The 27,573-nt window shown below is 38.2% G+C and overlaps 1 protein-coding gene across 2 annotated transcripts in view; it reads left to right on the top strand.

The window, feature by feature from the left end:
* The first annotated feature begins 16,590 nt into the window (after nucleotides 1-16,590).
* Nucleotides 16,591-27,573, top strand: part of mcama (melanoma cell adhesion molecule a) — a 55,444-nt gene continuing 44,461 nt past the window's right edge. For both annotated transcript variants that reach the window (XM_022679099.2, XM_022679092.2), the window contains exon 1: nucleotides 16,591-16,750. In XM_022679099.2, the coding sequence (XP_022534820.2) occupies nucleotides 16,687-16,750 (64 nt within the window). In that variant the 5' untranslated portion in view covers nucleotides 16,591-16,686. The remainder of the gene's footprint in view (nucleotides 16,751-27,573) is intronic.

Below are 27,573 nucleotides of genomic sequence, written 5' to 3'. Positions count from 1 at the left end.
GGCTTTATTACAAGGCACTTAAACAAAGAGCACAAGCGTGGGTCAAAACTAGAGCGCCAAAACATCAGAGCCGAAGCACAAACCAAAAACAAAACCATAAGCCAAAAGCAGCGTTCAACAAACCAGAAAATCACAGATACAAACAGAGCAGAAGGGCTAAACAAATGTAGTCAAAAGAGCAAAACACAGGTTATACAGGGTAAATACAAACAGAAAGCTTAGTATATTGCTGGTAAACAGGAAAAAATACTTGACTAACATACAGGTTTATATACATGAGAAAATTACACCTGAACACAATTTAGAATCCCGGAGATGATGAGCATAAAAGTGAGACAGGATTGGTTGAGTCCGATTGGTTGACACGTGACACTGGCGAATGCATGCTGGGGATTGTATTTCCGGACCGGGGTTTGTCCATAGACGGGAACAGAAGAGTGAGAGTTTTGAACTACAGTTTTGAGTAGCTAGGCGTAACAATCATTTAACTTTATATGAAAAATTATTATTGTCATAATTATTAAGTCTCCTATTAAAATTTTGCCATATGTTTTCATCATTTCTAATATTACAACTAATGCAAAATTGATCATTTCAGAAGGTGGCTTGGAATAGTCATCACCTATATATTGTGTGATATGTTCTCTTGTTACCGGAGTACAAGTAAGGCCTGTTAATCGATGTCAGATGGATGGTACATTCCATTCCCATAAGTTGTATATGCATTCCTAGATCTTCAGTGTCACGTGTGCATCAGAAAAATATTATAAACGGCATTACCACCCACAGTGAACAGCGCAGTAGGTGGTAATGATTGTGAATGGCTGCATCTGGCTAGAATTGCAGTGTGAACAGACATGCGACTCTGGCAGATAAAATTACATCCACATTCAATGCAGGAGACATACCACACATACCTCAAGGGTCATTGCAGCATTCTTGTACTTCCATGGGACATGGCATAAATCATGGGACACAATACCAGTGCCTGTCCCATGACTTTTGGCATGTCAGTGTAAATGTAAGTTATTTATCAAAAATTTGGGCAGCACTGGTCAAAATATGTATTACTGTGAATAGCTAAGAGAGTAAAAGATAGGTTTGCTCCAGGCTTTTTGAACTGTTTGAGAGAGACACAGTATGTGATTGACAGATGTAGGAAAGAATGTGACATAGAGAACACCGTTATTGATCTGTCTTAGAGTTTAGCAGACTTGTGTTCTTTGTGGGCGGGATTTGTACTTGACCTCACTGTTTCATAGTGCATCAGTTCAGTTTAGTTCTATAGCGCCATGACAGAGAGTTACTTACACACTACCCTGTCCTGTTTTGCCCATGGTAGCTAATGTTATATATACTAGCTGCTAGATGAGCTGATTTAGGATGAAGTCAAACTACATGTCCACTTACTTAAAGTTATAAGTTATAATATTATACAGAAACTTTTAGAATATAAAAATAACATGAGCAAAAAAACTACATAGATACAGCTAATCTTTCATTACTTTTAGAGACAACAGTATATTTGGTAAGCAGAGGTTATTTGGTGGTGGGGTTGTGGGGGGTTGTTTGTATGATACTACCTACCCCAATTTAATTATCTATATATAATATCAATATACTAATACATATAATGGTATCATATCCTATAGTAACCCCAATAGACCAACAACATCTATCTTCTATCTACTGACTGCTAGATTTCTGTATATTTTATTTTTATTCTAATGTTACAAAAGCACACATAATGATTTTGCTCAATAATTATGTTATACTTTTATCATGTTGAATACTCTCATACATATTTTCCTATATATAGTTTCCCAATGATGGAACAAACTACCTTCCACTATCAGACCAGGAGCGCCCCACACTACCTTTAAAAAACTCCTGAAGACAGAACCTTTCAAAGAGCACCTACTCTCATAACGCCTCTAACACACTAACTACTTCTAACCGCATTTCCTTCTCCCCCTCTTTTCTTTCTCTATCCCACTATTTCCCTTTGGCCTGTTTTAGGTCCTGCCTAAAAAATGTTTTGTCTTGAACTTCTATGTCCTCTATTGCTAATGTACATCATTATTTGTAAGTCACTTTGGATGAAAGCATCTGCCAAATGTAATGTAATGAAATGCTCTAATATAATAAAAAAGGAAACATTGATCTGTTAACATAAGCTAAAGGCTACTTCAGAAATTGAAAGAAATGAGATGCAGGCTTTTTTCTCTGTAATCATCGTTATATTTCATTATGCAGCTGGAGTTAGTCCTTCACAAGAAGAAGAGATCCAAATGAAAACCCAAACGACATTCTTTAAAACTGAAATCTTTGAAGTCAGTGTGTGTGTACACTATGAATACTAATTGTGCCTTTGCAACATCTTGACTGTATTTGTTCTACTTGTGAGAGCAACTTTCTTTCCGAGTCTCCTACCAAGTCGTCCATCTGCACTCTTTCCTCTTTGTCACCGGGCCAGGCTAATTTCGGGGCGACTGAAGCACCTACTGTGCAGAATCAATACCCCTGACCCAGAGTCAGTGACTGGAGGCAAGAATCGTCTGAGGCCCGAGACAGACGAAAAATGGCCTTAGGGTCTTTCCGCAGTGCTTGACTGCGAGCGCGGCTGTCGGTAGATCACCGTTTGAAATATTACCCATATTTGTTTGCTGATTTTGAGGTCCTGTGGTTCCTGTGACACAGTCTGTCCCCAGAACAGCTGAGCTCTAATTGCTTTTCTCGCTTGCTGCTCGTAACCCACGCTCCAGGGACGATTCTGCTGAGCTGGGTGCTCTCGGCGCGTGGGAAGATTGGAGGCCAAGTCTCTAGGCTCTTCTCGGAGGAGCCTGAAGGCTGTCCTGAGGCCAGCGGGCAAACCTTCTTGTCCACTAATGTGCTAAAACAAGAACGCTGCAGGACACTGGTGAACATACGCCTTGTGGTGTGTTTCGTTAAAGTGATATTATTTGGGTCTTGTATCTTTACTAAAAATTTAGCCAATTAGCCAAGACATGTTTGGCCTCTGAAGACTTGCTAAGTATTTGGTTTTGGATTGTAACTACAATGGAATACTAGACAAAACAATATAATATGAGCCTTTTGGATTAGAAAGTGAAACTACAAGTTTCCGTAAATTATTTAGATTTAGAGTCAGAGCTGTTCCTAGTGGAAGATGAGGAAACTATTAGAAATGTCATAAAAATATCATACATCAAAATATCGTACACAGTATTTATTAATAAGAAGAGGCAACTTAATGAAAATTTATTTGGCTAAAACATATTCATTTTAAAATTAATTAAAAGAGAAGATGGACTAGAAGGATATAGTAAGTTATCTATATATAGGATATATAGGATAAAATGGTAACCAAAGAAAACCTTATGTTATACAATTTTACATGAAACTACTGTGGATAACTTTACATAATACTAACAATTAGGAAACAATAAGATTTGCGCTGCATAAAATAGCAAGTTGGATAATTCCTCTTTTAAATGTGTTTCAGTTCATTAGTATTTCTGGGATGCCTCTTCAAACCCCAGCAACTCAATAGGGTTAGGGTAAGGTCAGGGTTGAAACATAAATCTTCTTCTTTTTAAACTACCAGTAGTCTTTAGTTGACTTACTTGGGTGCTTTGTGCATTGTCTTGTTGCACCACCCAATGATTCTTTAGCTTGAGGTCACTGACACATTGCTTTACTTACTTTTTCTAGCCTGCTCTGTTGATCTCAATGTGCTCAATTTGTGCTTAATAAAAGATGTGAAAATTAGAACTGTTGGTGTTATTAATTAATTAATTTGTCAATAATTGTGTAGCAATATTATGTATTTTTTTGCAACTGTGTAAGCATTTTAATTTACCACCCAGCAGTCTAAACACACCACTTTTCTTTAGAAAAAAAAATATCCATGTATTATAACAACATACTGGTAAAATAATCACATTGCTTTAACTTGTGTCAAGTTTACAACTGATTTAAAGTGATTTTGCTAATGTGACAATTTGTGAAGAATTATAAAGCTGTTACTACTGTTTTTAGCTATGCAACATCATACTGTCCATTAAAACAACCTAGGCAATTGATACATTTTGGTGTCTATTAGACTTTTGGCTAAACCACTGAATTAGCAGAATGGCTGCAGATTTTTGTATCTATACTGTGTATACAAGTAATGGACAGCACTCAGGTTATAAAGGCATACAATTGGCCATGTCCGACTCTCCCACTCCCACTATGAATAAATTCTATTATATGGTTCCAATTAGAATTTCTACAGACATGGAGGCTGATCCCCCATCTGACATTTCAATGGTGATCTAAGTCAATCCAGCCCTTCTCACACAATAAACTATGACATCAGCGTAGCAAATAAGTAATTAAGCATATCCCTCCTTTTGTTGAACAGCTCAGCATAAAAAAGCAATTTGGATCCATCTCAGGCGTCCTTGAACAACCATTTCCACCTCGACAAAGAGGTATTCTGAGACGTCAAGAGTTCATTGAAGGGGAGGAGCATTAAAAATCTCGAGAAAAAGTGGGCATAAACTGTCCTTCGGTCCAATGAAGATTAAAAGATGCCATGATCCTGGTTTAATGCTTCATATTGCTGCTCAAGTGGCCACCTGGGTCCCTCCTAGACTCAAGTCATCTTTTTCAAAATTCATGCCAAGGCCCTCCCCATCCAGCCCATCGATCCAATTAGATATCAGCATTAAAAGCATCCCTCTGATTTCCCTTCAGCCAGCCAATCAAATGGCAGTGTATGCAGACTGTGGGACAGAGCTTGGGTGATTCATTAGCTAATTATTGGCGCCCCTCCGGTTGTGATGGCAACGGCTGATACAAGAGGTCATCCTAGACATCTGAGTGCCTTAGGCATAAGGCTTGTTGCTGAAAGGACATGGTGATTTACCAAGACCCCTTCCACCCTCCCCCAGGGACCACCTTTCACCTCCAGAGCAAACAGTCACACTCATCCACTGTCATGCCCTGCTCCAGCCAGAGGAGATAATGGCTCTGACGCTGTCAAAAAGGAATTCTCAGGACAATGCACTGAAAAACAATGCCCGAGAGAGATAGAGAGAGAAAAAGAGAGGGAATTCCAGACTTAGCATGGCCCAAAGGAGACATAACAACAACCAACTCCAGCAAACAAAAAAAAGTTTTTTGTTTGTGTCTGCACCTTCTTTAATGACTTCTTTATTTTTATGACTAGTTGTTTATGACACATTTGTACAATTGTGCCTTTCGCCAGGTGTTGTTTTATTTGGGGGAGAATGGGTTTAGACGTGTCAAGGTCATTCCTCTCTCTTTCAGACATTTACAAATGAGATGGCTATCCTGCCTCTAGCTAGAAGAACAAAGAAGCAATGTCTCACAAATATGTTAACCTCTCTAAAATCTAAACCCTTTTGGTGTAAACATAATGCTTCTAAAAGAAGCCTGTCATTGATGAAAGACATTTTAGACATATCATGTTAAGTACCCTATTTTTTATTTTATTTTATTTCTAATTTACAAGACCAATTACCCCACCCACTTATTAGGACTCCCCCCTGTCACCAGGAGGGTGAAGACTAGCACATGCCACCTCCGACACATGTGAAGTCAGCCACCGCCTCTTATTAAACTGCTGCTGATGCAGAATTGCTGAGTAGCGTCACAGTGCGCTCGGAGGAAAGCGCAGCGACTCGATTCTGATACAACAGATAACAGACGCCTCATGCTGATCGACATCACCCTTTACAGTGATAAGGGGAAAAAGCGCCATCTACCCACCCAGAGAGAACAAGGCCAATTGTTCTCTTTTAGGGCTCTGGAAGCTGATGGCAAGCTACATGAACAGGATTTGATTATAGAGCTGGACCACTCAGAGCCCAGCCTATTTTATAACCTAAAAAAGTAAATTTTAAAACACTGAAGCAGGGCTCTAAAGTAGAATTTTAAAAATAATATATATTTTTAAAACTGTAGTAAAGTAAATATTTACATTTTCTCTTCTTGCATTTCCAATACTGAAACAACATTACTGAAGTAGTAAAAACTAAATGAAACATTTTGTTTTTTTTTACATTCAGTGTAGTTAAAATATGTATATATATATATATATATATATATATATATGTATATACATATGTATATGTATATACATATATATATATATATATATATATATATATATATATATATATATATGTTTATATTTAAAGAAAGCAATTTAAGATACAATCAAATATAAATTATAAAAAGGTAAATAACTGGTTACATCCCACTTAGCAGAAAAACGACCAAAAAAAATTTCCTCTAGTTGTTAATATCTGCCTTACAAAGCAGCGGGTATATGTTGCCCACATCTCCTTGCAGACTTGCAAAATCTCAGCTATGTTTGTAGGCCTTCAAGCTCAAATTACACATTTCATGAACTTCTACACCATTTTAAGTAGTATGTAGGTTGGGGTTTGACTAGGCACTTCTAAAGATTTAAAGTTGCTTGTGTGTTATAGATCATAGTCTTGTTGCATGACCAAAGAACCTTGATTCCACTATAGCTCATGGACAGATGATCATACATCTGTCCATAGACATTCTCTTTTAAAGAAAACCATCACACTACCATCACCATGCTTCACAGTTAGAGGTAAGAGGTTCTTCCTTTTTTTGCCAATACTGGATTCGTGTTTAGATTTATCTGTCAGTAACACATTCTTTCAGAATTCTAGACAGTCGTCTTGGATTTTTATTTTTTTAAGGGTGTCTTGGGGTTTGGCGGTTCGGGGATATCACTGGCCATTCACATTGTTCTCCCTTGGTTGAACTCTCATATTTCAGCTTAACATTTGGCTTTGGTGAGTCTGACACCCCTGTTGTGATACACATTGCTCCCCAGTCTGTGAAACTGGAGCTGGCAGAAGGACTTTTTTGTCTTGCTGTAGGCCATGAGGTGGAGAATAGCTGGTCTAATCACATTACTGCTCAATCACTGGCTTATAGGCACATTTACTGTCACCAGATAATCAGAGTGGATGGGCACTGCTGTAACGCTGTTACGTCTTAAGCCTCAACCTTTCGCTTATGGTGATGCCCAAGGAAATGCCTGGATTGTATTTTTATTCCGGCAGTAGTTATAGGATTTGTTGTTGTTGGTTTTCTTGTGACGCTGTAGGAGCTCAGAGGAAGATCTCTATCATGATGACAAGATTCTCCACAGTCCTGTGGTTCAGGTTGTATTGTGTTGTGTTTGTGGCATGCAAAGCCAATACAAAGATGTCATAAAAACCATCTAGAAACTGGAATAGGCACCACTGCGAGGGGGAGGCTGCATATTCTTGACTTTATGTCATCAGTGTAAGAATAGAAGTGAAGATCGCTTGCCTACAGCAAAGGTATAAGGTGTCCAGACCCAGGTGGGATTGCAGGTGCCTGTGGGCAACGAGGTAGGCTTTGTAAGGAAGAAGAATACACACACGCCAACACACACACACTTGTGTTACCATTTCCATGAGCTCATTCCGTAGGGGGGCCTCAATCAACCACCGATGCTCTACCAGCCAAGCTTTGTTGAGTTCAGATCTGAATGCCAGATAGAGCTGGCATGCAAAAGAAAGAGCAATACAGCAGATACGCCTTACTTCGATCCTCTCTTTGTACGTTCTTTGGAACCGACCCTCCTTTTATCTTTTTTTCCAGGGTTTCTTTTCAGATGTGTTCACCGTGGAGAAGCAGAGAGAAAGCCGAGGGGTAGATTTTAACCCTTTAATGCTGAAGCCAACCAACAGCTATTTCCGCTCTTCGCACACTGTTTCTCTCCTTCAGTCACTTTAATATTTCAGTAAAGATTCTGCTCTTTATTCTGTGCACCAATTGCACTGCTAATACTGTTGGCTATTACTATATGGTATATACTATATACTAATATTAATAGTGCAAATTTGGCTTGTTAGTACACAAAATATGAATGCACTATCCTGTATTGAATTAACAAGTGATAAAACATTGCTAAGCACAACTGTTGCACTTGCACAGTTCTCATTTAGTTTACTATATCATTTAAGCCCTTCCAGCAAATAACCATATATCAATCATTTCTCGTTTTTGGAAGAAATTGATTATATTTTATTAACTATTCTATTTATTCTTTTCTTTTAAGTCTTCATGAAAGTCTGAATGAAGCACATTTGATTTTTTTCATGTACAATAACTAATTACTTTATTAGTTTACTTTACTTTACATTACATTAATTACAAAAAAGAAACAATAACTGATTTCTCCCAAAAGGGAAAAATGGCGTAAGGTTTATTTGTTGGAAGTGTTTATTTGAAAACTGCAGCCATACTTCACATTGTTTTAAAATGTAATTATATATAGACCAATAAAAATGCTCAATATAATTTTTTTCCCTATAAAGTTGCTATTTTGGAAATCAATGTTTCTTTTTGAAAAGTAAAAAAGCAATAAAGACAAAATCTCTCAAAATGTTTTTCTGATGATGTATGGCCTACAGGAAATCAATAATTACTGTTGATTGACTGTATCATTCTATTGTGACAGCACAAATTTGTTCTTGGACTGCAAAGTTGTAGCCTCCAGCAAAGATTCCATGTTGATTAAACTACTCAGGTTTAGGTTGATGCTAAAGGGATCAAATCAAAGGATTAGAAAATAAGATGGAATGGGATGAGTCTGGCTGGCTTACCTTGATCTTAACCCTTCTGAAAATCATGCCACAACATGATGGTTCAAAGCAACAGCCAGCATAGAGCATGTTGTTTTGAACAGTGGAGGTTCCCAAAGCAAGGAACTGCATTATGTCCAACTATTTACAAACAACGTCTATTTAGCTGTAAGACAAGCATTTAGACAAAACATTGTTTTAATTAGCATTTTAACTGCGAAAACACTGTTCCTGCTGTGTGTTTAGACTGAAGGCCACCTGCCCTGGTGTGGACTTAATGGTGTTTGTTAATGGTGTTTGTTAATGGTTCCTCGTAAATCGTCATATTCTTCAACTTCTATCGACCCCTTCTCCAGTGTTTGCCTAGGACTAACACGTCTATGAGATACCAAGCAGATGGCCAGATAAGATAGAGAGTAACCCTGTAAACTCTGAACGTACAATTCAGTTATTATCCCTTGGAGCCCTTAGTTATTATTGATGTTGTGCTATACGATTTACACATAATTAAAAACTTACATTACATAGGTAGATACAGCACTAGATATTATACATCGGCATGATGTGTCACCTCAGGGGATGACTTAGAAACCCACACACACGTATTAGTTGAGAGGTGTTAGCTTGTGAGGGAAATACTAAAAACTGGCCAGCATGCTCATGACAAGGTGAGATTTTTCTACACCTTTGAAATTCAGTCTCAGAAGTTAAGGGACCACTTTCTGCTTATCACCACCCAAGTCATTTCAAACACACTCAAGGATATTGAGGTCTGGTCTGTTCTGAGAAAAGCAGCAGCTTTAGGAGTTTGATTTGATTATACATTGTACTTTTTCCCTGTTTGCGTTTCTCAGTAAGAGCTCCTTTATCAGTGCCACATTCCTTAAGGGGATGGAAGGACACAGCGAACACCTGTGGTTTGGGTGGTTTTGGTAGATTACTAGAGTTTCACACTTGTTAAGGGTCTGGTTTTCTCCATATCTTTAAGTCATTTTTGAAGTCAAGTTTTTTCAATTTTTTTCTTCATTACGCAAGTTACCTTCTATCCTATCCTTATTTAAATATTCATTTGAAATAATAAAAACTGAACTATTGATATTTTATTACATTTTTAAAAACCTGACAATGGCATAACTAGATGGCATCCCTACAACAATCCATTCTAACATTCTGATAGTGCTCAATGTGTTATTACTAATATACAGTAAACTTCCATTTAAATTCAAAAGTAATAATATTTTTTTTCTATAAATTTTTCCCATTTTCTCCCCAACTTAGCACAGCCAATTACCCAAAAAGCGCAGCAACTCGGTTCTGATACATCAGCTCACAGACTCCCTGTGCAGTGGACATCACCCCAGGTGAAATGTTTGGAGAGAAATGTGCGGGGAGAGCGCCGGCAGCTTGATGGCAAAGCTGCATGAGCGGGGGCTCGAACAGGTGATCTCCTGCTCATAGTGGCAGCGCTTTAAACCGCTGGACCACTCGGCACCCTCAAATTCAAAAGTTTGGTTATCTTATGTTATGGGTGTAATTAATGATGTTGAGTGAAATGTTACACACCTAAACATATTTATTGAGGTTATTACTAAATATTTCAAGTAGTTGCAAAAGCTATATACAATTATGGTAATAATTACGTTTTCTAACGATTTAATCACCAATCTTGAAACATGAGAAATTCTGAATAATTTGTAATACGCAAGAACACTTTACAATCAGCACTCTACACAATCATTCACACTCAGCACTCAGTCAACACACACCTGTGAGAAGAGGCAGCCAATTGCACATAGCACTCTCTCAGCCGCAAAAACAACCCTGCACCTGGAGGACTGCATCATTAACATTAGAAGGGTTCATCCAGGACACAGTGCAAATCCAGATAACCACACATTCACACACACACACACATACATATTCACACTCATTCACATCAACCAGAACAATTTAGATTAACCAATTCACCTGATCTCCATGTTTTGAGTTGTGGAAGGAAGCCAGGGTCCCCATCCCATGTTTTGCAGCTTTTTCAGTCGATTTCAGCACTATTTTTAGAATCTTTGTTTTAGAATCTTCTTTCCAACTTTTTTTTCTACAAATAATCTGATATCTGTTAAGAAGCACAGAACATGTATATTGGAATCACCTATATACATTTTCTGCAACAGAACAGGAATTGAACAGAAGCTGCTGAATATAAGCAAGGCATGCTCTGGGAGCACAGATCCACATTTGGTCCCTTGGGGTTTAAAGGGATAAGACTGTGAATGTTTTTCTTGATGGGAAGACAGAGACAGAGAGGCCGAAATAACTGAAAAAGGGGTGCAGAGGATAAGGCAGATTGATTCGAAATGGGAAACAAAATGTCAGAACAGACTTTTATTTCTCTTTCAATCAGAGGGAGGGCAGGGGGGCAGAGAGAGACGAGTCTGGGTTCTGTGTGGACTTCAAAGCCTGCCTTCTTTTATTTCCTCTCTGGTGGGATATGATTTCCCCCAGCTGCCTCTCTGTGCTTATCGGCCTTAAGACTTCACGAGAGAAGCCTCTCGCTAAATACTGACCTGGATTCAGAAGATTCAGAAGTACTGGTCAGGTTCTAGCCTCTAATTTCCTCAGTGGTGTGTCAGCGAGAGTCTGCATTAACAACAGGTGAACAAACACATCTGAAGTGTTGACAGTGAGATGGATGAGCAGAACAAACTCAAGTGCACTTGCTGCTTAATGTGCTGAGTTAATCTGGTAAACGCTCTGTTAGATGTCTGGGAAAAACTTCCAGAAGCTCTTAAAATCCGTTTTGAAGATAAACTTATGAGGAGATCTTGTTTCTGTGTGCTTACCTTAGACTCTGCTATTAAATTACTATTGTTTCATTGAAATTGTAGTTTAGACTAAAATTAAATATGCCCTGGTTTTGCCCTTGCCCTAACTTTAAGGGAAGTCTGATTCAAGACATTTTGGTCCATCTGTGCCTTTTTTAACCTAGTAACGATGCAGCCAAACAGCACAGCTACAAACAGAGCAGCAACATTGTCAAAATGAATTACAGCAAATTCATTAAATCTACTGGCTTCGAAAGCCTTTGTTTTGAGTAAGGATGAAGCTATAAATGACCAGCCTGAGGCCTCCAATGAGCCAAGGTTTGTCACGCTTACAAACAATGATTTGGAAGAGCTGGAAATGCAGAGAAACTAAGTTAATACAGTAAAACAAACGTCCTGGGCTCTTAAGGTATTTAGATGCAGGTTACAGAGCAAAATCATTGAAGTTGATTTTAGTATTATAAACAAAAACTGAATCAGCTTCTACAATGTTTTTATGGATCCATCAGAAACGTGAGAGGAGAGTTATATAGCATCAGCAGCTTTGTTGGGTTAAGAGCTGTAGTTTTAGAAGCGGGCCATTGAAAGGAACTATTTTAACTCGCAGAGTTTTTATAACCAAACAGATCATATTTTCTCATCCTCTTTAACTCAAAATCTTTTTTAAATAAACAGCAATAATGTAACTGTGGTATAATCGCAATAATACACTCAAGGTTTGTGCTATAATGTGCAATATTGGCACTGCTGTGCTGCTCTATGGCCAGAGACTGCGGCACAGATATGCCAATATTACCATAGCACAAACCTTTAGTGCATTATTGCTTAAATACATTGTTATGTAAATTCTATTAACATAATTTAACGTGAAATTACTGTTTATTCTAAAAATGTTGCCATTGATAAATCATGAAATGCAACAGGCACAAAGATTAGCAATGTTTTTTTTGTTTTATATATATTATGCTTTTTTCCCCAGTGGGGCATACAACTATGCAGCCAGACATGCGGGTATAGATAGCCTTAAATTACCTGTTGTGGAATCTATCCCAAATCTTTGGAGTGACTCTTACTCCAAAAGTCATGGAATTTGATAACTGACTCATTTTGTTATCAACCCCCAGCCTTAAAAAATGTAAGTGATGAGCCAAATTCACATGTTTGGTGAAGCATGTTGTTTCTTTAGTTTTGCTGTGCAGATATGTGGCTAGTACAGCTTCACGTAATGGACTACTGGTTCTACTACTATCTTCACACACTCGCCTGAAGCATATGACACACCGTTATGAAATAAACAAACAAAAGTTACTGATTAAAAAGAGACTTAATGATGGCTGCTTTTTCAAAAGCTATTACTGGGGCAGATGTGACCCAGTGGTAAAAGCACTGGATTATCAATGACAAGGTTGTAAATTGACACCTGGGTTTGCTAAGCTGCCACTTCTGGGCCCCTGAGCAAGGCTCCCAACCCTTTCTTCTCCACAGGTACTATAGCAGTAGTAATAGCAGTAGTATTATACAATGTATTAACATTTCTATCCATTTGTTTCTCATTGAATCAAGCATACACACAGATCTGTCCAGCTTCTGCCTGTGGACATGGTTTCGTAGCATTTGGATGGGCAAAATTATGCACATATTACTATCAACTGGTATCACTAACAATTATAACCTGTTTTGACTGGATTTACAAAAAAAATCCTAATAAAAAACAGTCATCAAACCAGTCATGGCAAATCTATAAAGTCTTAAGCTAACTATTTTAAAATAATGTAAAATTATTTAAAAATTGTAAATGTTTAGCTGGATTAAAATCAATTTGTGTGTGATGTCATTCCTAGATTCATAGATGCCTTAAACCTCCTCACATACTGTAATCTTCAAAAACAGACAAAAGTAATAGACGACAATAAGGCTTTAAGATGCCTTTCTTAAATTGTTTCAGAGTATGTAATGTGCTGTTGTGCAACTGTCACACTTTGGCCGTAAGAGTCACGCATTTAGCACTAATCTCACGCTCTAACGCCACACTTGCCATTTCTCACGCATTGGTAACAGCTTCCAGATTTCATTGATTAAACACACTCTGGACAGGAAATGGCAGCCTCCTTAAGGAGTCCAAAAGAGAGCACACCCACTCTGTAGTTTTCACTGATTACACACACAGCCCATTTTGGAATGGATTAACCTAAATTTCATGGGGGTTGTAAAACTGCCAGTCCTGCCATAGATACATTTTACCCTGTTTACACCTGGTCACTTCATGTGACTAATATCTGGATTTTTTTTCTGATAAGATTTTAACCATTTGCATTTACACTTGTTATTTAAAAGTGTCTGTGGTTAGTCTGGTTAGTAATCTTTTGATTGCTGTGTGCTAAGGAATATGCAAATTATTTAATTGCACAGCAATTATTACTGCCGATATGGTTGTGGAATGCGTATTCAAAAGACAGATGCATTTACACTGCTTTACCACTGCTTTTGTTTCAGATCACCTTCTGAAGATTGCCCATAAGTAAATCTGCTCAAGATTATTAAAGCAATTAGAACAATGCTGATTGAGATATTAGCCTTAATTGCTTGTTAGCCAAATTAGGTTTGTATTCTCAGTGAAAACCCAGATTTTTTTTTCCTGCAAGCTATAGTTTTAAGTTGGCTGGAGTAACAGACTGAGTTCCCTCCTTTTCGGCTGTAATATAATATGCCTCCAAGTTGGGTTGGTGGAACAGGGTGATGTATGGGGTGAGGGCTAGCTGGACAGCTGGAGTGACAGACTCCCCAGAACGCGTGCACACACACACACACACACACACACACACAAACACACAAACACACAAACACACACACACACACACATGCACAGCTGTTAACAGAGATGACAGTGGTATGGTGAAAACTAGCAAAGGTTGTTAACAACCTGGGAGCTAAGGCATTTGTTTGGAAAAGCCCCAATGCTGAAGCTGGAGCCACACTATTAACAACACCTTCTATGAAAACCACAACTCTCTAGTGTCTTCTTTCTCACCAGAGCTCACCTCAGCTACGAGAAACTAATATCAAACCCATTCAGCCAATATACTTGTCAATTAACTCACGTTAGCATTAATTGTAAGGGGATTCAATTCAATTTAGCGCTTTTTACAACAAAAGTCGTCACAAAGCAGCTTTACAGAGAAAAACAGGATAGAATGCAGTGAGTAGACAGTAGTTTCAAACTCATAGCAGTTCCAACTTTAGTGTGTGCAGCATGTGGTTTTGCATTGTCTTGTTGAAAAATGAAAGGATGTCCCTTGAAAATCTCATTTTGAAGGCAAGTTATAGCTATGTAATTACACAACCCCATACTTTGACAGACCCTCCCCCCCAGTGTCACACACATGAGCCAGGTAGGTAATTAAGGCCTTCAAGGATATGTGGACAGTCTAGGTGTATGAAATCTGAAATCTCCAAGGTGCTAGATCCCCCCTGGTCTGTAGAAAAAAGTAAGAAACACCTTTTCTATTTGTATATTTTTGCCAAAACAATATGTAAAAGATATGTTTTACACTGCGTAAATATGTGTACAGGAGAGTACTTTAATCATATATTTTGCAAATAAATAACTGCTAAGTTCCAATCAAAAAATGACCATTAATTTCCTGTTTATTTTCCTTAGATACACAGGTTTCATTACCAGCAGTTCTCTCTCACTCACACAAACACAGACAGATATAATTTACCTATAGATTCCTTATTGGGTAAAATACTGTGCCAACATGCCAGAAAGGCACCTAAGGGCACATTGAACGTGTAATGCACATTACCTGAACAAAACTGCAAGTTCAAACACCTGAATTAAGCCACAAACTCTCTGCTTGGCCGCTACTCAGAGGTCCTCATAAACATGCCCCAACTAGTGGTAGACGCCATCATGCAATTATTCAGAAACATATCAACCAAAATTTTAAGAGGCTTTACACAACAAGTATTTCATTCAATGTTATGTAACATATAAAATATAAAATGTTAAAAACATCATTACAATAAATGCAAATGAACAAATGATTAAACTATTGTAATTTTACATGTGCCGCAGCCTGCCAATACTTCAAAGCAATATATTCATATAAATCATATATTTCTCTCACTATATATTTTTACTTAACATAATCATCATTGTCTCTATTTTTTAAGACGTTAGCTGTTCTTCACATTGTGTCAAAATATTAGGATCCATGTACCAATAGAAATGCTCCAGAAATGGTAAAAACTAATAAACTAATAAACACATTACACTGAAAACACACATTCACACACATACACATTCCAGAGAACATAACTCCCAAAAAAAATCCCAAAAAATTGGAACAAGGGTGACTGCTGAGCATGCTAATCCAAATTATCATGTAAATAATAGTGTGTAAAAATAGCATACACTAAAAAAATCATTGAGCACTTAGACTTAAGTTTCGCTCTTTACATGCTAAATATAGTTATAGATAGACATAGCAGTATAAGTTATGCTAAACTATATTACTTTGACAAAAGAAACTAGGTGAATAGCTTTATGTTTTCATAATGTGTAGGCATATTGTGGGAAATACCTCTGTATAATAATAATAAACATAGTAGATTTTTTTTTTACATGCTTTACATGCTGAATATAGTCCTAGTTAGACTTGAAGGGGTTAATATAGCAACAGCAGTTGATGTTACGCTAAAATATATTACTTTGACTAATGTTAAGCATATCGTGGGATTCCTTTGTATAGTAATAGTAAAAATAGTAGTTATTATTATTATTTTTTACATACTTTACGTGCTAGATATAGTACTAGTTAGACATGAAGGGGTTAAAATAGAAAAAACAGTGTAAGTTAAACTAAAGTCTACAGTGTAATTCTGCTGTATTTGTTTAGGTGGAAATGTGTGGCAAGACTAAATCAAGTTCATTTAGTGGTTTATTTTCTTTGGTGCAGGCTGGGTCTGCAGAAACCTTTCTCCAACTGTACTCCTCTTTCTTTTCTCTCTACTCTACCCTACCCTCCTCCCTCCCTTCTCTCTCTCTCTCTCTCTCCTACTCTCTCTCTCTCTCTCTCTCTCTCTCTCTCTCTCTCACTCCAGCCAAATCTGTCCAGTTGTCTCCTGGCGAGGAGAGAGCGCGCATCACCTCCAGGATCTGGATACGTGAAGAGAAGTGCAGGAAAATGTTGAGGGAAGGCTGCTGGATGCTCCTGCTGGTTGTTGGTGTGTGTCACCTGGCTCAGGACGGTAAGGAGCCGCTGTTTTTCGTTTTTGTGAAGCTGCGGTGTGTTTTTATCGTGTGAGAAAAAACTTTCTGAAAGGAGCTCAGGCTGACTGACTGACTGACCGGGATGATGCACTCCGCTGACTCCCCTTACTCACCCTCACTTCAGCTTAAGTTAGAAATATGGGGGCACCTCGCTGAAATTTTAGACTCGAGAGTAGGACAGAAACGTCCTGGATTAGTGTTAGAGAACATAATTTATAGAATAAAGTCAGTCCGGCTGCGGTTTGGACTAGTTTTTGGCTGTTTTTGCGGTGTTTTGTTGTGATGCTCAAGGCGCTAACTCAGGCTCCGTTAACGGTAGCTAACGTTACTAGTTGAGGCGCGTCGTTAAGTTTTCCGTTATTTTGTAAACGATAAAACGACGTGAAGAGAAATATGTGACTGAAAAACACAATATTTTGACTAAAAAGACAGGAGAATAGCCTTGTATTTTCATTATTGTTCACAATACCATATAGGGAACCTGTGTTTTGATATAATACAGTAAAAATGGCACAATTTAGTTAGCCAAGCTAACGCTAATTAGCTAAGTTAGCTAATTGCGCTATCTAGTTAAGTTACTAGGTTACCAGTATTAGCCAGAGCACATTTGCCCCTGTTAAATCAACACTTTTATTGTTAAATTAACACCATACATGTTACATTTAGACACTCATAATGTTACACTAACAGTTAAATAAACATTGGCATACTTGTTCTGTATCTTTATATATAAGTTAGCTTAGCTAGGTAATGAACTAGTTAGCTAACCAACTAGTAAAGCTAGTTAGCTAACCTAGCTAATGCTAGGTACTCTGTGGTGAACACTTGAGCATAGGGGGTTGGGTAATATGATGATATTTTATTGTATTGTGATGTTTTTTTTATCGCAATAGGAATAAACTTTTCTAAACATATAATGGATATTGTCAGTGCTTAATTAACACTGACCAACTGCACAGTCCATTAGTCCTGTTTAATTGGGTGAATTTCAGGAGATTTTGATTATGAAATATGGGTAAAGTATGTTTTAAGAATATGTTGGTTATGTATCTTGAACATATCCTAAACATTTATACGTTTATAAACATATTGTTATTTAGAGCATTTATTTTGCAGAAAATGAGAAATGGCTGAAATAACAAAAAAGATGCAGAGCTTTCAGACCTTAGATAATGAAAAGAAAACAAGTTCATATTCTTCATATTCCATGTTCCTCTTGATTATATTCCATAGGTTTTCAATTTGCTAAAATAAAGGAAAAACATCATCATTAAATGGTCTCTTATTTTTTTCCAGAGCTGTATGTAAGTTATCCAACCTAGCAGTATCTTCAGCTGTTTTTTTCATTATGTTTTAAATATTGTTTATGATTTTCTCTGTGTTCAGTCGCCTGCTTTGCATTTCCCCCAGTAACATCCACTATATCCAGAACTGCCAGACAAGTGCTCCTCTGTGTATGTTCACCTTGATAAAATCTCTGGAAGTTGGAAACAGTGAAGCCCTAAACTGAGAGGCAGGCTGCTGTTCTCCCAACCAAACACTTCAGGCAAGGAATCATCAGAGACAGCTGGTCAAATAATTCAAACCTTGCTACAGTGGAGTGAGTGGTCTTCTCAGAATCTGTCAAAAGAGTGGTATTTCACTACATTGTAGTTTATTGTTACTCCTGCTTGTACTATCTAGAAGGAAGACACATTTAGTCAAACATCTTTAATTCTTCTGCTGTGAATTGAAGCTATTCCACTAATATTATGGTCCAGTTTATTGTTTTTTTTTTTCTTTTGCTCTTTTTTGAAGGCAGCTGCCTTTAGTCATACCATCTTAACACTTCCTAAATGCCCAGAGCAGTCCAATAAATGATTTTCCACTAATATTATATTGCGGTTTTATTGTTAGGTCTACTTCTCTCCTTTGATGGCGGCCGTACATCATCTTTCTTTCTTCTGAGGCGCCCTCTAGTCTTTTGAAGTTTGGTGTTGAACTTCATGCTGGTTCTGGATGAGAAACACCATTCTCCTGAGGGTCTAGACTAGACTACTAGCTTCTAATCCACACCCCCTCCTCTTTTCCCCATCCACTCTACACACCCCCCCAAGCGCCTTTTTTTCTCCTACTTTGTTTTTGTTCTCTCTCTGTCTCTCGCTCGCGCGCAATCGCTCTATCTCTCTCCCGCTCTCTTCCTCTCTCGCTCTTACACCCTCTTTCCTTCTGTCTTCCTTTATGTCCCCTACACCTCCCGTTCTCCTGCACAACCATTCCTTCCCTCCCTACTGTTTTACCCGCTGTGGTCATAATAGAACGCCAGCTCCTTCATAGGCTTTTAACTAGCCCTTGTTTTTCCTTCTGTTTACCTTGTATTAATTGGTGGACCCCTTCACTCCCTCCCGCTCCCACCCCCAGACAGACCACTGCCGTCTGTTTTGGGATTATTGACTGGACCATCAAAACACACCAGCCCCCCTAGATAGTGGCCCCCCCTGAAGAAGAGGGGTCACCTTGCTCACTACGTTTGAGAGGGCTATTTTTTATCCACAAGTCAAACCTGATCCTTGTCATTCTTACAAATTACAGTCTCTCACACTGTGCAATTTAGGCAGTGTATAAAAACAGACTTTAGTAATTGGGTTTGTGGCACAGGCTGCTTCTCGTCTCAGGATCTGATACTTATTTCATGAAGCATGATGCCACACTGAAGAGCAGAACCTATCTAATGAATTAATTCATAAATCAGTCGCCTCATCCCAGAACTACACCTGTTCAATTTTAACTCACCGAACTCCAGCAATAATTAAGATTTCCTTTTAATTGCTTTACACCTAAGGGCCAACAATGAAAGCTTTATCTTTGGACAGCGTCATGCCATTTTGGAATTAATTCCCTAACTAATGGGAATGCAAATACAGACTGCTTTTTTCAAACCGCAGGAGGGAGACAATGAGAGCGAAATTGTCTCTGGGTTTATATCTGAGAGCTTAGCCACTCATGGATGAAATGAGGCCATTAATAGGACTACGCCAAAAGGTTCCGGTAATGACTGCTTGGAAGGACCATGAGAGGAGTGTCTTATGAGCTGGTGTCTGTCACCCTTTCACTCATTCAAGTTCACGTCCTTAGGTATAATTCCATGACCCTGAACATAAATATGCTTTAAGTTGGATTCCCTTTAGAGCTGGGTGGTATAATAGTATACCATATATCACAGAATGTTGAAATTATTATGTCTCCAAATAAGGGCAGGGTTTTAAAATTAAATTTGACTGATTCAAGTTTCAGTCAAACTCAAGTTTTCTCAGTCATTTGCTAAGTAAGCTCTTCTGATGCGAACATTTGTAATGGTTTACCCGACGATTTTTAGTTTGTAAAAGAACCCATATTTAGATGATATGGTTACCACATAATGACAGGTCCCACCCACAGGCTATACCATATACCACGAAAATGTTTTGAAACAGTATGGCAATATGTAAAAATGTGGATACTGCCCAGCCCTACTTCCTTCCTTCCCTAGCAGCTTTTGATCCAAACTGAAGGAGAGACAATTGGTCGGCTGTTCTTCATCAGGCCGCCTTCTGTGTAGTTGCCCAAGTTCGCTCGCCCTGCTTTCTCACACTCTTGACAATGGTCAGTGGATTGGCATTTTTGAACACTGGCATTGTGGTGAAAGCATTTCTGTGAGTTTTCTTTCAGCCAATAGGGTTCTAAATGTTGTACAAAAAAAAGTTACATTTTCTCGTATGGCCTACAGGGGGCAGTTTTTTGACAGACACATTTTTTAAAAATGTGCAATGCACGAAAACTGGTTCTTATTGGCGTAGAAGAGACATTTTTTTTTACTGATAGCCTAAGGACGCTTGCCGCAAAGCTAACAAGTTTACCAGCCTTGTTCAAAATCACAAACCCACTGTTAGCACACTGGCAGCTGGAGTTTTTTTTTTATCATTATATCATTATATCATTATATTTTAACAACAACTTGTTTCGAGGTCAACTTGTACGGGCAACTTGTACTCCAATTTGTTCTTAGGTCAGATCTTTGACATCATATGGGACCTTGTTTTTCTGTGATTCTGCCTCTACCACCCAAAAGTATGTGTATCTGATAGGCCTTTCTGTCCTCACATCAGTTGGATAAAATGAGTCACTGTCTTGAAAATAGCAGTTTAAAGTAATGGAACAAGCTGTGATTTTCCAGCTGAATGGATTCTTATCTAGGCTGGTCATGGTGACACTGTAAATACAAAGAGACAGCTTGAAGCTGTGTTGATGTTATTTACTGTAACATAGACTTTAAGTCTCTGTTTGGATACTCAGCTTATAGGCAGCTTGTCTGTGCGGGAAGGCTAATCTTGACCTGAGGTAATCTGCTTCGACTGGTTCTTACCAGAATTAGGATTATCCAAATCTCCAGCAGAGGGCAATGCATTGAGAAGTCATCTTTTTATGGTATGGGATATCGCTATTTCTAAAGCACAGGATAACTACATGTATCACAACAAGACCTGTTACAATAAGTAAACAGCAACAACCAGTTTATATCAGTTGTAGGAGTTCTATTACAACAGCTAAATAATATTAACTAGTTTTACCTTAACTAGTTCTATCTTTTATTATTTTATTAAACAATAGTTTTTACAGGAGTTGGGTAAAATATAATTTTTTGACTGGTTTGAAAAGATTGACTTCGACATGTCCACACCACACCAACCTGTGTCAGGTTTTTAAGATGCTCACACTACCTTTTTATTTAATATTACATTTGTCTGAAAAGTTCACACTGACATTTTTACCTTTACTTTGCTGTGAGAACATATCTGATAGGGTATAAAGTTAGGTTAAGTTCACTTTAGGCTGTAATGTAAAAGTAGCATAATTAACACAGAATGGTTTTAATAGAAGATTGGAAGATACAATAAATTACGTTGAATATGTCAAGAACCATAAAAAAACAAGTTTCTAATTATCAAATCTCCAGCCAATACTATTTGGATGGTGAATTTTATCTGTTTATAGTTACTTGCAACCCTTCAATAAACAAAACATCATACATTTTTAAAAATGTCCTTATTATGGCCTGCTTATCACATATTGAAATGTTACAGTATACACACCAAAATGTTATGTCTTGTAAGGGTTTACAGTATCAGTTTTACCTGGTCTGGCTGCTAAATGGCTGTCCTTGTAAATGCAAATAAAGCCAGTCAGTCATTGTTTAATCATTAAAATATAGGTCCGTACACCACACCATTCAAATAATGTGGCCTAAATGTTATCTGCTCCAGACAGAAATTATGATATAGCCAGCTACTCTATACCTCCCGCTCTAACAGATCGATTTATGATTACTACTGAAGCATCTGGATCATTTAGAGCCACACAAGGAAAAAATATTCTGTGTATTACATCTGACTTTAAAGAAAGGCCTCTTGGCTGGATCCAGACTGAGGATATTACTGGGGTTACACAGCTTTGAGTTTTTCCTCCTTTCTTCACGTTCTGAACATGCAGCGGTGCAGATGAGTGGAGTGCAGACAGCACAGCTGTGCTGCTTCGTCCACAACGCTGAATGACAGCTATATGCAAACGACGTTGGTCTCGAATCAGTGTGGAAGGGAAAGTCTAACAGTGGCCTTGTCTGCCAGACACAAGGCCTCTTGTTCACTTGCCTTTGAGACGTGTGCATTCTCTTTAGGTTGTGACCTTTGAGGTGCTGTCTTGTAATGTGTGACTGATTGGCTTAATTGCTTAGTATTGGCCCAAATATTTGGGTGGGTGTGAATAGTTTTAGCTCTGTTTTAAAAAGAAAGGTAAAGCTTCTGGCAAATGCTAGAAATTGACCAAATGTCTAGTTTCCCTCACTAGAGGTGTCAGGTTCAAGTCTTTACAGAAATGTAGTGAATCTTTGTGGCAATGTTTGGTAATATAAGCTGTGTGTTCTTTCAACATTAACTGTACTGTATGGACAAAAGTTTTGAGGCACCTACACATTACACCTACAGGAGATTTCATGATATCCCATTCTTAATACATAGCTGTTAACATGGAACCCCCCCTCTGCATATCAACTTTGTAACGGCAAAAAAAAATATTGAGTCAGAGTTCTAGGAACGTTCATGTCTTTGCACCTTAGCAATCGACAGCACTATTCTACAGGGGCAACAACTAACTGATACCTAAAATTATTGACCAAATTAGTTAGTAGCTAATTTATTAGTTCATTAGTTAATTACTCGTCACACGTTTCCTCCTCTAACTAAGCACAGTTCAGAAAACATGCATAATAAATGGCAAAGTTTAACCATAAGGTTAAACTGCTCCTGCTATTTTTATAATAATATATAGTAATCTCGAGCCAAGAGACATTAGATATCTATAAGGACATCACTGTGGTGTGTGAGTAGAGAGTAGAATTATATTATAGTGTGAGGTATGAGAGTCTCACATGAACAGAGACTGTAAAAGGGAGGAAAGTTACAGTAATTAAGAAAAGACTTGATTTTTTAAACAACTGTGGTGATGGGACTAAGAGAATGTCTCCCAATACTTGTGTCCATATAGTGCATCTTTTTTTTACGCTGTTTACACTTGGTGTTGGGGATTCTCTATAAACCATTTCATTCAGTTAATCTATAAATACATTCCCTCACCATTGACTGTGACCGGAACCATCCAGAAGTTAAGTGTTTTGCTGCTGGTCAGCCATGCCACTCCTCATTCAGCAGAGCATTTGATCACATCCCAGGAGTGGCTGAGCAAGGCCTGAGGCTTGCTGTGCCCAGACCTCTGAGCTCTGATGAAGTGAGACAGTGTCCAGACAGCCCCAACACCCAGTCCTTCAAGCCACCCACCCGCTTCACCCGAGTCAAAGACTAAACAATAAGCCTGGGATTTCTGAGCCACGCACCGCAATGTTGCTTTGAAGGATCTGGATGGCATGAAAATAACTGCTAGATGTTTTTAACTCCGAGGCTCCGCTAGCAGGTTGAGATTTTTATCTGCGGAAAACATTGTTATCAGCTCTCCCCAAAATCCAGATGAGCCTTTTATGCACGTAAGAGTAGTGAATGCTTTTAAATAAGTAGATGTTTTCTTAAAGAAGAAGAAAAACAAGCGTGGATCCTTGTTGAGGAATGATCTAGACAAGCTTAATCAACTCTGTCTACATTGGGCTGTGGGTTTGGGAGGCTTTGGCCTACTTTTTTGATTCAGTTCCAGCCTGGGATCCCTGTTGGAGTTGCTGTAGTATGTGGATAAGCAGTGGGTTTCAAGCTTTGGATAAGCAGTGGAAAATTACACATTTTAACTGTATTTTTGTATTTTTTGCAACAGCAGTACACCAGCAGACCACAGTTCTAGCTAGCTTTGCCCAAAAAGAAGAGCTGGTTGGAGCCGAGCTGAGCTGAGCTGGGTGTAAGACACAATGGTCAGCCGTGAAGACTGACCGTGGTAATTGGGCATAAGAACGAATAGCAGTCGTCCAAGAGCAGTGAGGGGGGTGAAGAATTTGCTATGGACGTGTGCCAGCTTCCTCTTCTCTTTATATAATTGAAACAGAACAGAGAGAAAAAATATGTGCCACATTCTTGCAGAGCCACTCCTTCAATGGATTTCTAAAAAGCATGGAAGGGAAATGAAATTGGATTTATTGCAGTGGATTGTCCTGTTGAGAATATTCTGTGTTTATTATTGGCCCGCTGATTGTCTGCCTCAATAAGCTGGTGCAATTTGAAAAATTGAATCCATTTTACGCCACATAAACAGGCCTATCCCTTCCTGGATGCAATGTGGATGGCTTTATATGCCTCTTACTGTGGAGTCTGTTGATGCAAGTCATGTGCCATATTTTTCATAATAGCATTTAAATGAAAAGGCAAAGCTGAATGTATTGATAAAAGGCTTAAGTTTGCAGGTCGTGTCCCTAGTGATGCTTTAGCCTTATCTCATTATTATTCTCTACGGTTTTAACCAGCTTAACTCGTTTTTCCAATATGCCGCATTAAAGCGCCAATCAGTTTTGGTAGGTCCCATCTGGGGCAAGTCGTTGTGTCTGAATCTGGCAGCAGACTGATCTGGGATCTGGCAGAAATCCCAGCATTGTGAGGGGGGGTTTAAAAAACCTTGAGATATCATCTCTAGGACCCACCCTAAATCACCTTTATCCTTTTGCTCTCAGCTAGGGGCAGGAGATATGACAGTATGGTATTGTTAGTTTGATAAATCACAGTACATCATTTAAAGCTTATTGTGGGCATTTTTAGAGCAATTACAGAGCCTGTAAATTAGGGTTTCGCAATTTAGCATAGATTATGTACCACAACACTAAATATCATGATTATATATATCATAAAAAATACAATATTTGTTTGATAAGTTGATGCACAAGAAATTGTTTGTGGTGTTATTAGTGTGGCTTCTTGTTTTTTAGCAGTCCCCAACTTCTCCCCAAATACAATATGTCAGGTTTAAATTAAATTTTACTCTATACTCTCATCAATTACATTAAATAAAGCATTCAGCATTACTTATGCTGCTTAGTATCAGTTTACTCAGTTCTTTGTCCCCATACAAACTGATTTCTGTTTCCAGCTGAAAAGATACGAGCTGTACAGGACTAGGACTGTAACATTAGCTGACACCTTAGCGTTTGTTTTGTCTTTTTCTGTGTAAATTTCACTCACACATGTTTTACTGTGGCTTGCTGTTGTCTCAATATGGCTTTCGTTTAATGCTGTGTGGTGCAATGTGGTGCACAGAGGAATTGGGCAGTGCTCAGTCATGAAGCACCTGTGTGGGTTGGCATGTGTTGACATGCACTGACATTTTTTCTACTTTAAAATCTATCTAATTTAACATTAGCTAGTTTCCACTAGCCTTCTCTTTTCTCTCCTCTTCTTAGCTTCCTTAACTCTCTCTCGCTCTTGCATATATAGAGAGAAGAAGACTTGTTTTTGCCATTGTCTCCATCTAGCTTTCATTTCATATTAAAAGCTCTTTTCAGAGTTTTGTATTTCTAAATAATAATTTCTAAAATGGTACAGCAGCAGAAATTATAGCACTAATTTGTATGTAGACCTGTCACAATAACAACATTATCAACTTATCAAACAATAAATTGACACTACCTCAATAATATTTGATAATTGTAATATTGTCTATTGTGTTTATTTGAATGTTTGTTCACATATATATAACAGAGAACAGTATTTTAGCCAGAAATTATGTAAAATAAATCTTGAATAACTGCAACTTCATATGCACAGTGTGAACTGCAGTAGGTAATAAAAAGAGTATACATTTCCCAATGTATGATTATTTTAAATTTTGTTGTATTTAATAGGATATAAATGCTTTGTATAAATATCAGTGATATTTAAATGGTCTTAAAAAGACAATATCGTTTATTGCAATAACTTCTGAGATGATATATCGTCCACAAAAAATGCTATTGTGACAGGTCTATTTGTATGTATGTAGCGAACAATGATTATGATTTTATGTTTTTTCCTTATCACTCAGCCTTGTCTTCTCTTTTACCCTCCGGTGCTTCTTTTTCTTTACTTCTCTGTTCTTCCTCTTTCTTTTTGGTAAGACTGCTGCTCACACCTGGTGCCCATCTCATTCCACTCTGTTCAGCATGGGTGTGTAGAAGTGTGTGTTTGTGTATATCTATGTGTACACGAGGCTCCCCCAGGTTACAGAAATCATCTTCTACATTTGTAGTGCCCTAGTCTGCCAGTCTACTCTATCCTCCACTGCTTCACAAGCCTCCTCCCACTGCTTTCTCTCATGGCCGAATACCCCCCACCCCCCATTCCACCTCAGCACTTGGCTGGGAGCCCATGCTGCCACTCTGAGGGGGCTGGGGGCCTCAGGCCCTTCATGTAGTTTAGTTTAGTTTGTTGCATTGTAACATTATTGATTTCGCAGAGATTCCAGCAGACAGTGGATATATAGCAGTGGATGCACTGAGAAACATTGCAAAACAGACTTTCTTCGCAGCAGTATATTGTAAACAATGAGAGGAATCACAGTCAGTCAGTTTCCCCTTACCTCGAGTGCTGCTGATCAGCCACAGCATGCTGAATCAGCCAAAACAAGTAGAACTGAAGGTGTTGCATAAACCCACACAACAGCCTTTTGAAGAATATTTTACATTTTTTTTCAAGTGCTGATTAGCAGAACTTCTATTACTTGATAGCTAACACTAATGCACAACAAAAGACACAAACTGATCTGAGCCTCATTGGGGTAAGGGGACTTTTCTGCCAAACTCTTGCTTCAAAACTCTTGCTGTTGACATGCCATAACCATATTACAAGGCAGATTATTCCCATTCACTAGCCACAGGGCTCTGGAATGTATGGAAGCGCATGGATATAAGCATGCACTACTCATTATTCCTTTGAAAGGCACAGGGTGGATTTCAGTTGTTTTGAAATTCAATGTGGAGTGTGTGTCACATTTGATGAGCCTTGTCTCGACTCAGAGTGTCCTTTTACAACAAAGAAGCTGTCAGCATATAAATTTAAGTCCCTCTCTAATCACTCAAGGTCTCAAGATACCCCACAACCTGCCGCACCCAAAGCGTGCCTCTCATTGTCCTGTGATATGTTCACATCTTATGCCTTTCTATGCCTTTTGTTGTCACTTTACACCTTTTTTTAACTTTAACTTATTACTAAGTTACTATTTCTCTGTCTGTGGTTGCATTCCAGATCTTTACATTTTCATTTTTAAGCATTTTGTGTCATTTTCGAAAGCACATATGAGACCTTGGCTCGGAATAAATTACCATATGTTCTTA

This window comes from Astyanax mexicanus, chromosome 1 (genome assembly GCF_023375975.1).
Source record: "Astyanax mexicanus isolate ESR-SI-001 chromosome 1, AstMex3_surface, whole genome shotgun sequence".
NCBI lineage: Eukaryota > Metazoa > Chordata > Actinopteri > Characiformes > Acestrorhamphidae > Astyanax > Astyanax mexicanus.
The sequence above is the reverse complement of the archived record's forward strand: the minus strand, read 5'-3'. Positions and strand labels throughout refer to the sequence as shown.